The sequence below is a fragment of the Engraulis encrasicolus genome, chromosome 13 (genome assembly GCF_034702125.1).
Source record: "Engraulis encrasicolus isolate BLACKSEA-1 chromosome 13, IST_EnEncr_1.0, whole genome shotgun sequence".
Classification (NCBI taxonomy): Eukaryota; Metazoa; Chordata; class Actinopteri; order Clupeiformes; family Engraulidae; genus Engraulis; species Engraulis encrasicolus.
This window is the reverse complement of record NC_085869.1, coordinates 27,099,321-27,111,255: the sequence shown is the minus strand read 5'-3', so window position 1 is coordinate 27,111,255 and position 11,935 is coordinate 27,099,321. Positions and strand designations below refer to the sequence as shown.

General features: G+C 43.2%; 1 protein-coding gene across 1 annotated transcript; it reads right to left on the bottom strand.

The window, feature by feature from the left end:
- Positions 1-714: 714 nt before the first annotated feature.
- Positions 715-11,518, bottom strand: cfap210 (cilia and flagella associated protein 210). The gene is made up of 9 exons (XM_063214534.1): positions 11,312-11,518; positions 8,208-8,416; positions 7,885-8,058; positions 5,755-5,960; positions 5,306-5,462; positions 4,883-5,022; positions 3,407-3,599; positions 2,806-2,970; positions 715-1,361 (listed from the first exon to the last, which is right to left on the bottom strand). Exons 1-9 carry the CDS (start codon positions 11,364-11,366, stop codon positions 1,008-1,010), a joined length of 1,653 nt encoding a protein of 550 aa, XP_063070604.1. The 5' UTR covers positions 11,367-11,518; the 3' UTR covers positions 715-1,007.
- Positions 11,519-11,935: the final 417 nt, after the last annotated feature.

The window sequence follows — 11,935 nt, the reverse complement described above, 5'->3', positions numbered from 1 at the left end:
CACACATTTTTTTAATTGAAAAATCGCATATTTTACCTCCAATTATCATTTTATGGATAAACTGTTGTTTTTCTTTACTTGAGACATATTTTATTGGATTCCTTGACCCCAAAAATGTAAACTTTGACACCAAGTTTGTCATCATAGCGGTAACAGAAGCAAAGTTATAGACTCTATAGGGAATTTTCGATGCATTGGCGGCCATTTTGACGCTAAGCTATGAGTTTTAATCACTATTGTGGGAATGACATGCCTACCTCAAACTGTGAACATAGTTGTTGTTGTCCTACTCTCTACAATACACTATTGAACACTTATTTGATATGATTTAACTGAAGTACTAACGCAATATGCTTTTGTCACACATTTTTTTTATTAAAAAATCACATATTTTACCTCCAATTATCATGTTATGGATAAACTGTTGTTTTTCTTTACTTGATACATATTTTATTGGATTCCTTGACCCCAAAAATGTATACTTTGACACCAAGTTTGTCATCGTAGCGGTAACAGAAGTAAAGTTATAGACTCTATAGAGAATTTTTCGATGCATTGGCGGCCATTTTGAAAAAACGTGTTTATTTCCGAAAAAAAGAGTGATCTCACTTGTGTCTTAGGATAAATTTATTTGTATGACCCCAAGGTACTTCCATGCCAAAGGGGACCTTTGCATCATGACTTGAAGTCAAAACTCACTTAACCTCTCTACTATTATTACAATTAAATTTTTAAGTTCTGCTATCACCCAGTGATTTTACTCAGAAATTGTTAATTTGTTGATTTGGGGGTATTCTTCACCACTTCTGGCAATGTTTATACTGCACAGGTGCATTGAAAATACAATTCCTTTTTCACTCACACTTTTTCACATTAATGAAACATTTATTAAACAAATTTTATCACAGTTATTCCACTTTAATAATCTCATCACCAGCCAACTCCAGCTCTATAATCCTTTAGTATGCGGTGCGGTGGTGTGCGGTGCGGTAGGCTAAGCCATCCCATCACCAGGTGAACCCAAGCCTCCTTTTGGACTTCTGAATATCGGTGGCCTCGTTCATCTCTCGGACGTCCTGCGTGAGCGGCCCCACGTAGCTGGGCATCTGCACCCCGGTGTCGTCCTGCACCAGGTAGCTGGGCCGCACCCCGCCGAAGATGGGCCCCAGGCCCCCGCCGATGCCCTCGCGGGCCGCCTTGCGCAGCAGGCTGGGGTCGCGGCCCGCCTCCTTGGCCACGGCCGTCACCTGGGTAGCGTACTGCTGGAACTGGCGCTCCTCCTCCGCCACCAGGCGCCCGTTGGAAACCTCAAACTCCTTCAGATCCTGCCGCAGACGCTGCTCCCGACCCTGCTTCTCTGCCTGCATGGCAAAACAAAATAGAAGAGTTAAGAATAGAATAGAATAGAATAGAATAGATTAGCATCGAATAGAACAGTATGTCACAGTATAAAATACAATAGAATAGAGTAGCATGGCATAGAATAGAATAGAATAGAATAGAATAGAATAGAATAGAATGGCTTATGCTATGGCTATCCACTTATTTTTCTACATATTTTCTGTGCTTTGTATCAGTAAGTGTTATATGTTATATGCTATGTCCTCGATTGTATGCCGCTTTGGATAAAAGTGTCTTCCAAACGTAATCGTAATGTAAAAATGGACTGTACGTAATGCAGTCAATCATTGTAAGGTAATATAAATCTTTGGGGCCACCACTGCCACTGCCAGGGGCGGGACTAATTATTTTGGGGCTCAAGGCGAAATATAGACACGAGACCCTCAAAAGTCATTTACTGTAGGAGGTATTGGGCACATTCCTGATGGCACATGCTGTGGCAGTCTGCACAGCGTGCATGCACTATGAAATTACAATGCATTCTAGTTAGAAAATTCCAGCCAGAATTAATCAGAGGGACTTTTGATCACCAGCCAATATGGCCAGTAGATCTTACTAGTCAAACACACACTCACCACCGGGACTCACAAAAACTAGGGTGCTTCGTCCGGACGTGCCTACGTCACTAGTGATGCGCGTCCTCGTTGCCGAACTGCAGTGGGCACTGCACTGGGACTCACTAGTTTCAAACAAGCAATTTAGGGTTAGGTTTAGGGTTGGGCACTGCACTGGGACTCACTAGTTTCAAACAAGTGATTTAGGGTTAGGTTTAGGTTTAGGGTTAGGTTTAGGGTTAGGTTTAGGGTTAAGGTTAGGTTTAGGGTTAAGATTAGGGACGGTATGGACGGCTGTCATGGCGATGAATCAAACGTCGTCGGCAACAAGGACGCGCATAGCTATTGTGACGTAGGCACGTAATACCGCCTCCTGACGAAACAACCTAGAATTTGTTTGTCCCACTCACCACCAGTCAAAGTGGCTAGTAAATGTTTATTTGCTAGTACCAGCCATGCTGAGTTTTCACGAGCATTTGATTGGTAGGTGTTAATTTAGAGCCCTGTTGTTGTTGATACTCTCACACAATGCTCAAAGGTTGCCCGTTCGACACGTGCCACCCGGTTGGTGGGGGAGTAATAAACCAGTGCTCTCCCCCATCCTCCTCCATGACTGAGGTACCCTGAGAGCATGGTACAATCCCGCTGCACTGCTCCCTTGGGGAGCCTTTTGGTGGAGCCCCATTGCACAGGTGAGGCATAAATGCAATTTCGTTGTGCACAGTGAGTAATGTGTTCTGTGGAGTGCTGCCTGCGTCACAATGACAACGGGAGTTTCCCAGGTGGGCTTTTTGACTCTCCCACCCTGCTCTGCTCTGCTCTGCTCTGCTCTGTGCTATGCTGTGCTCACCAGCTGTTCTGCGTAGGTCTGCTGCAAGGCCTGGCTGTCCTCCCTCATGCGCTGGGCCTTGAGGTGCTGCTTCTCCAGGAACACGCGGTCCGCCTCCTTCTTGGCCCTCAGCAGCTCCACGGCCCTGTGATGCTCCAGCACCGAGCGCTCGGCCTGCTCTCGACGCTGCATTGGGAGAGAGACCAGAGAGAAAACACAGGACACTGTGAGAGGGAAAAAATAGACTTAGGAGTTTAGCCATTATCCTGCTAAATGCTGGAACCAGCTTTCTGTTGAAATTAGAAATGCCCCAATGGTGAGATGTTTTTAAAAGAAATTAAAACAGCTACTATGCCCATTGTATTACTAATAATAGCAATCAGAGTTGGCACCCTGGTGCCCTTGCCAATGCCAATGCCGCATGCATGTGAGGTGTTGTGTTTGGCGCCACCCAGGTGACCCAAAACACTGCAGGCAGATACACAGACCCACAAAACAGACAGACAGACAGACATGCTCATTGCAGTACCCGGCCCCTAATATAAAAACATTAGATTACATGAGACACTATTTCATTTTTCCTATGGTCGTTGTCAATAGCTGCCACTGTTGTAGCTGTTACCGCGGCGTCGCGATGTGCAGCGATGGTCTGCAGCATGGCCTTCTTCTTCTCCTCCTTGTCCTTGAGGAGGCGCGCCTCCCGCGCCTCCTTCTCCTCGATGGCCCGGGCGATCAGCTCCTCCTCGTTCACCTTCACCTCCTCCTGGTGGGCCGCCAGGCGAGCGATGGTCTCGTCCCTCAGCTTCTGTGCTTCCCTGTAGGGCAGGGGTATTCAATTAAATGTCAACGAGGGCCAGTTTTTCAGAGTCCTCCCAGTAAAGGGGCCGAAATGTACGTATGTATTATGGTTGCCGACTGTCAATAGAAAAAACATGGGACACTTCATTGAGGTGGGGGGGTCTGGGGGTCCTCCCCCAGAAAGTTTTGCATTTCTTAGATGTAATTTCCTGCATTTTAACGTCCTGTGTCCAGTTTCAGCTCTGTACGGAACACATACTTTTAATCTCTAAATTCCGAAAAACAATTCCGTATTTCAAGGGGTTTGTGGGGGGCCAGAGTCTTGCTGTCCGGAGGCCGCATCTGGCCCCAGGGCCGCCATTTGAATAGCCCTGCTGTAGAGGGAGCGAGATGGGGTGAGGAGAGGGCGAGAGGAGAGGAGAGGAGAGGAGAGGAGAAGGGGAGAGGAGGCGAGGAGAAGAGAGGGGGAGCGAGAAGGGGAGAGGGGAGAACGTTACCGATTCTGTATGAGGCTTGGGGAGGGAGGTCTACTAATTTTCTGCTGCCGAACTCTACCGGAGGGCCTCGCTAAACCTCACTCCTAATCCGGGTCACGTCACCAGTGTAACTGAGGTGATCTGCGCTAGTTCACCACTCAGGGCTCGAACCCGCAACCCAACAGTCTACGCTCAAGTTCGGGAGTGGGAGGCACAGCATGATACCGCTGAGCTTAAAGTCCAGACCGATATCTCAGCGCTACCATCTAGAGGCTTCGGGGAGGGAGGTTTACTAACTCCCTACGGCCAAACTCTACTGGTTGGCCTCCGTTACACATGTACCCACCTCATCCTCTCTGCTTTGTTTCTCTTTCCACATTTTGCTGATCTTGAACTAGGGCTTGCCGATATGGTTTTTTCAGGGCCGATACCGATACCGATATTTATGGAAATGGGAGGCCGATAACCGATATGTGCAACCGATATATAGAAATATTGTTCATAATAAAATGTAATGAAATATAAATTATTATTATATATACACATATATTTAGTTATAATAATGAACTCTCATGGACTCAAAGTGGGGAGAGCAGAATAGAAGATGCATTCAGAACGAAACGGCTGCAAAATTGGTTGTGAAACTTAAACAAACTTATCGGTGGACATTTATTGAAAGTATGGCCGATACCGATATCCCAAAAATGCTAAATATCGGCCCGATATATCGGTGGGGCCTTATCTTGGTTGGGAGTGGGAATAGGAGAAACATGCGTCCTGTTGTGGATCAAACATGTTGCACCATAGCGATACACGTTACCCACCTCATCCTCTCTGCCTGCTTCTCTTTCCTCATCTTGCTGATCTTGACTTTGGCCTCAGAGTACAGCTGCCGCTTCTCCTCCTCCACCTGCTGCTTCTGGGCCTCCACTGCCTTGAACACCTCCCTGTCCGCCATGTGCTCCTGAACACAAGAATAAATAAACAATAACACAACACGCATTTCACCATTTGCTTTCACCATTCGCTTTCGTGTTGAGACTTTTTTTGGGGTGGGTGGGAGGTGTCTTTATTATAACAGGACAGCGAAAGAGTTGGACACAGGAGCGCCGCACAAAAAGTTGCCAAGTGTTTCATGTCTACGCTGTGCGCTTATAGTGTTTCTCTACTGTGTCGTCGTGTTGACATTGGGCTTCTTCATCATATTTCTCTAGTGTATCATCATCATCATCATCATCATCATTTACATTGTGCGTCTTCATCATGTTCCTCTTGTCATCCTGCTGTTTCTTCTCCAGGGCGGCCACCTCCTCATCAAACTGCTCCTTGAGGCGCTTCAGCTCCTCGCCCTGCTCCCTATACTCCCTCTGCTCCTGCTCCTTATTACGCTCATGCTCCTCCATCCTTGGGGAGAGAGGGGGCAGACAGACAGACAGGCAGGCAGTCAGACGGACAGATTTAGGGGTATTGTTATCAGATTAAGAGCTATTGTTACCTGGAATTACCTGAAAACTCCACTGCCATAATAACTGTTTTAATACACTGTTCAAAAGAACATGCATGCGCTCATTCACAAATATAAACACACACACTCTCACGCTCTCTCTCTATCTCTGACAGAGAGACACACACACACACACACACACACACACAGCATGTGTCACAGCCTACAAATGGCCCACTCAGCCCAACGTACTGCTGCATGAGGCGCTGTGCGGTGGTCTGGCTGTCCTGTTTCTTCCTCTGCATCTTCTCCATGTCCCTCAGCTGGGCCTGCTCCTCCCGCTGCCTCAGGGCCGCCATCACCTCCTTGTCCTGCTCGCGAGACGCGTCCTGAATGCGCCGCTTCAGCTCCAGCTGCGCCTCCCTCTCTTTCAGCACCTCCGTCAGCAGCAGGGCACTCTGGGAAATACACACACACACACACACACACACACACACACACACACACACACACACACACACACACACACACACACACACACACACACACACACACACACACATGTTTTCCTTTTTGTTTTTCTATTTACAAGCAGGGCCGGTTTTTAGCATAGGCCGGCTAGGCGGTCGCCTAGAGCGCCATGTGAAGAAGGGGCGCCGAAATGGCGCTCTCCTATGCGTAATTTTGCAATATGAAGTTTTTTTACGAAGTCGCAATCAACAAAGAGTGGCGAAAGCGCTCCTCACGGCAAAGCGCCCCTCAGCCAATAGTAATATCTCTACCAACTGTCTCTGGGAAGTCTGTGAACCAATAAACAGACGGTTCTGAGAAAGGGGGCGGGACGAGTGACAGCGTGAGGTCTATTTTGAATTTGGAGACTCACTCGAGAGACAGAGGGGGCAAGCGCGAACAGTAGTGCTGCTCTGCTGGATGGAGATTATTATATTCTCATTAAACCACTCATTGCATGATGCAGGAGTTTCAGAGGGTGTTTTGGAACTATGTGATTTAATCAGCAACCGTTTGTGATTATGGAAAGCCTAATAGTTATGAGGTTACTATTTGGAATTAGAGAGAAAAAGAGCTTTGTTTTTGATCAGAGAAATCGCTAGTTAGCATGCTAACATTAGCCAAGTATGCCAAGCAATGAAATCCAGTAAAGTAGCTGTTAGTAGCCTACTCACTACTCACTAACACCCACCTGATATCATAATACTTGCTTAGGTTGACAAGCAATGTAAAGTAAGACTGGTGCAATGTTTAAAACAATTTTAGCTGCCATATCTCCTTCCATCCACATGAATTACCTGCTTGTTGTAAGCTTAAAAAAACATTAATTTCCAGACCAGAATGACATAGCCTACATTAATCATGTAACAGAACCATGCACAGCAGACAAGTGAGGCTATTTACTATATTTTGTATATTATGAAATTCAATAGCGTGACAGCTCTTCTCCCTTTCTCTCAGGCCTGTCCCTCCAAACACATAGATAGCCCCCTTCTCATTCTCCTACTCACAATTAAATGCATCACTATTTCCAGTCCAGAAATGAAATTGGTTTGGAAGACAGCACAAATGTGTAGCTTATTAAAATTGTTATGCTGCCATGCTTTGTGATGCTGTAGATAGTGTAGATCAATGCAGACCTCCTTGGTAGGCTTATTGTCTACACATGCATTTTACATGCAAATGTACTGTCACTCTCCTGGCATTTCAATTTCACGTTACAATTCAAACACATTGATAACCTCCCTCTCATCTGGGGTTGGGGGCCCCACCACCATCACATCCAACACACCACACAGTGAAGCTACTTTCATGCGACTCAATCTGATGTGTTGGTCGCCTGTCAAAAAGAACCACAAATCCATTTGATGAAAAACGGTTATTGTTCTTGATGCTATTTAGTTAAGCTTACTAAGGATATTAGTCTTGTGTTCTGTGAGGTATAAGAAAGATTTTTTTTTTCTTTCAAAGGAAAGGGGGGGGGGGGCGCCAGAACTCAAACTCGCCTAGGGCACCAAATAAGCCAGAACCGGCCCTGTTTACAAGTCAAGTCTTTGTCCAGCCTGATAGTGATATATAGTAACCTATCCGCTCTGGGAAACACTTGGTGACTTGACATGAAGAAAAACTACTTCAGTGCTCAAATATAAAGAGATACGTAGGAGGGATGAACGGTATGGGTACATGCGTTTGGTCCAATGCTGGAAGAAAAAGTAGTTTGAAGCGCTCTCTCTCTCCCGCTCTCTCACACACAAACCCACACGCACGTACACCCACACACACACACACACACACGCACACACACACACACACACACACACACACACACACACACACACACACACACGCGAGTGGATATGCGCTGATCCTTACATGGAATCCTTTGACTCTGTCAGTTTGGTAGTACTGCTGGGCTTTAGCTTTCTCAATGGCGTCTTTGCGTTTCTCTGCCTGGTACTTGAACTCTTCGATGTCCAGTCTCTTCCTCTCCTCCTCCTCAACCTCCTCTCGAATCTTCTTGGCCTCCAGCTTTTTTTGTCTCTGCCCCTGTCACCATAACACAAATTAACATTATAGGATGAATAAAGTGGAGTCAAAATGAACTAGTATATAATAACTCATAATGTAAAATCAAAGTTAACATTATTTTCTTTGGCAACTAGGCTAAAGCAAAACAATGCATTAGTGAAACTTACAGCAATTGTATTGGACCAAAACTTCACGACTTCTTTAGAGCGGAGATGCATCGCCTCTCTTTGCCTCGCAGCCTCTATGAGGCTTTCGTTGTATTTGTTGGCTTGGTTCAGAGTACCTTGAATGCGAAGCCACTCAGACTTGGGTAGGATCGTAACTTGACGAAGGTCCGGATGGGACATAGTTTCCCTCTTTGGCTCCTGTACACGAACTGTCGATGAAAAACATGAATATTAGCAACTTCCTCACCAACACAAGCAAAAGCAGACTTAATAGAATAACTAAACAAGCAAGCAGGCTAATAGGAATACACCAGAAAGCGCTGGAGGATCTGTATATCCAGGCAGTGGAAAGGAAGACCAACTCCATCCGCTTAGATCCCTCCCACCCACGCCATCCTTGTTTTAGTCTACTTCCTTCTGGCAGAAGATTCAGAGTGCCTTTGGCCAGGAAAACTATCTACAAAAATTAATTCATCCCCATGGCTATACACACTCAGAACACTCATTCCTCAAAGAACTCACACAAATAACACACACACACACACACACACACACACACACACACACACACACACACACACCACACACACACACACACACACATACGTGGGTCAAAGACGTATAAGGCCTTTGAGAGGTCCATTTTTAAAATACTTCAAATAATAATATATTTGCCAATTTTCTAAACATTTGGAATGTAGTCTACACATGCATGTGTGTGAAAACTTCAAATAATGATATTTTAGTGCTTTTACACTCGGCAACGACCTTAAAAAAGTCATTTGGGGCGACCGTGATTTATCCCAAAATTAATAGATTTCCTTAACATAACTTATATTTTAATAAGTATCAGTAATTAATTGAACTGTTTAAGAATGATATACTCATGTGTCCTTTCATTTATTGCAAATGATGTTAAATACATTTTATCGATAAGGGCAGTCTCCCCCTCATAAAGCAATTACATATTGTTTTTTACTCATACAATCCATAAAGCTTATTTAAAATATATAGGTATAGTATCCACTTAATCATGTTATACCAATGAATTATATTTCATCCAAAATGGACAGACATGATTTTTTGAATTTCCTACAGAATTGAATATTGTCGGTCGCCCCACATGACAGGTGGTCGCCCCACATCATGAAAACAGCAGGCAATTAAGACTTTTCAATGATTTTGATAGTTAAAACACATTTAATACATTTTATAAAGAATCAGCATATCCAATTTCATTTCACATACAAACATTAACAGTTTCCTTACTATTACTGATAACTCCATTTTGAGTCAGAAGGTGGGGCAAGCGGAACAATATACTGCAAAGCATTACACGGAGCGAGACATAGATATCATATTAATATTTTCAATACTAATGTATTTAACACTTGGGTATAACATTGAACAGCATTTTCCTTTTTCATTTCATTTCATTAATCACTGAAACATACAATGTTTGTCCTTTCATTACTATTTCACTAAACAGTTGATCCGCTGCCTGTAGCGAGCAGTCTTTTCTTTGCTTGTTATTGGGGCCATCTAGAAGAAAGTTATATAGTTAAACATACACATACTTAGAAAATGAATTGAAAAAGTAGAATGAATGCTTAATATTCACACATTTATCTGATAAAAACACAATAATCAAAAAGAAGTAGGCCTAATCCTGGTCATCTCTGAAGTAGGATAGAAATTATTGAAATTTAGAAAAAATATATATTGAAATATAGAAAGCTATTTAAAACAACTAAATGCATATAATACATGAAAACATTTGAATACAGAAACTGCAAATACAGGATATGCGTTTTCTATTATTTAAGCAATTAGTGGTGGTCGCCCCACATGATGCTCGGTCACCCCAGATGATGTTTTCAAGTAAAATCAAATATAACAGGCCAATGGTTAGCTATAGAACCCAAGCAAGCTACTTCTCATCACATGTAACTGACAAATTTACATTTAAAATAAAGATTTGAGCACAAAACTCATTATTTACAGTTTTAGGTTGGTCGCCCCACAGTCATCTCTGAAGTAGGATGGAAATTGTTGAAATTTTGAAAAAATACATGCTGAAATATAGAAAGTAATTTAAATAACTAAATGCCTATTATTAATAAACATTTGCAGACAGAAACTACAAATAAAGGATATGTGTTTTCTATTATTTGAGCAATTAGTGGCGGTCGCCCCACATGATGCTCAGTCGCCCCAGATGATGTTTTCAAGTTTAATCAAATATAACGGGCCAATGCTTAGCTATAGAACCCAAGCTAGCTACTTTTCAGCACATATCACTGACAATTTTACATTAAAAATAAAGATTTGAGCATAAAACTCATTTTATACAGTTTTAGGTTGGTCGCCCCACATGACACCAAAACGTGACGTATACACTGCAGCAGTTTTAAAGTGGATTTATTTGTAAAGATGAGAGTGACTACTCACCTGCTAGCTGTCTCAGTAGGACCCTCACCATGAGGCTGGTTGATACAACATCCTCTTTAATATGAGTGTGAAAATTAAAGCGCCTTAATTGCATTTTCTTGATGGTCGCCCCAGATGATATTTCAGACAATGAACATATTCGGACAAGATTAGTTTGTTTATTAAAATTGAAATGTGTGTGCAAATGTTTCATAACTTTGTCTATAAATGAAACACAAGTTTAAAATTATGCCAAATAGGGTAAGGATTATATTTATATTATTTTAATTTGATTTAAAACCAGTTATCCATACAGAAGTCAAGGCCGGACGGTCGCCCCACATGATATTTTCACACTTCAGATGGCAGAAAATGGCCAATAGCAAACATGTTCTAAAAAATAAGAGTGGGCATGTGTGTAAGGGAGGTGTTAGACATACATGTTAGAATTTTATTCATTTTAGTGGTTATTAATAGGTAAAAAGTTCAGTCGGACAAAAAAAGCAAGCGTCACGTCTTTGACACACACACACACACACACACACACACACACACACACACACACATCCAAGGCTTCAGTCAAAAGACATTTTCTAGTATGGCAACATATTAGACAATAAAGCTTTTTGAATCTTGAATCATGAAATTAATTGGATGATAGAGGATGGACTTACAGTTCCTTGGCGAGCCCTTTCGCCGACCATACTGCACAACAGCAGTTGAAGACATTTTTAAATTCTCCTTTCGACTTCAGTCTTAACTCAGGTTTCATAGCATAAATCCATTTATGAAGACGTCCCCGGATTTATTACACGAGTAGTTGCTGTCTATTTATTTGGAACTCTCTTCTAGTGCAGGAAGTTTTCCAGCGCGTTACATGTTGCATCCTAGCAACTAGAACGACCTTTGTTGCTGTGTAACCATGGGCAACAGAGCAGGGACCAATGAAATGATCACAGAATTGTACGTCATTGTGTGTGATTCTAGCCTACGGCTTCAGTCAGAGACGGTTTAGGTTCAGTTCAGTCTTCAAAAGTTGTTTTTTTCTTTGTCTTTACTTTGTTATTACATTGTAAATTACATTCCAGATGATTATGTCCAGGGCCAGTCTAAAGCTGTCAGCGGCCCTGCACACACACACACACACACACACACACACACACACACACACACACACACACACACACACACACACGCTCTGAACACCGTGGCTGGCTGTGATAATCACGCAAATGATGTTCTCGTGCACACGCATCAGAACAAGGGGCGGTCATGCGTTTCTCTATTTATCAGTTGCA

Coding starts and splice junctions, on each gene's coding strand:
- cfap210 (XM_063214534.1), bottom strand. CDS start 11,366: ATGTCTTCAACTGCTGTTGTGCAGTATGGTCGGCGAAAGGGCTCGCCA. Junction 8,059..8,207: donor TTTGGTCCAATACAATTGCT/GTAAGTTTCACT, acceptor TTATGGTGACAG/GGGCAGAGACAAAAAAAGCT. Junction 5,961..7,884: donor ACAGAGTCAAAGGATTCCAT/GTAAGGATCAGC, acceptor TGTATTTCCCAG/AGTGCCCTGCTGCTGACGGA.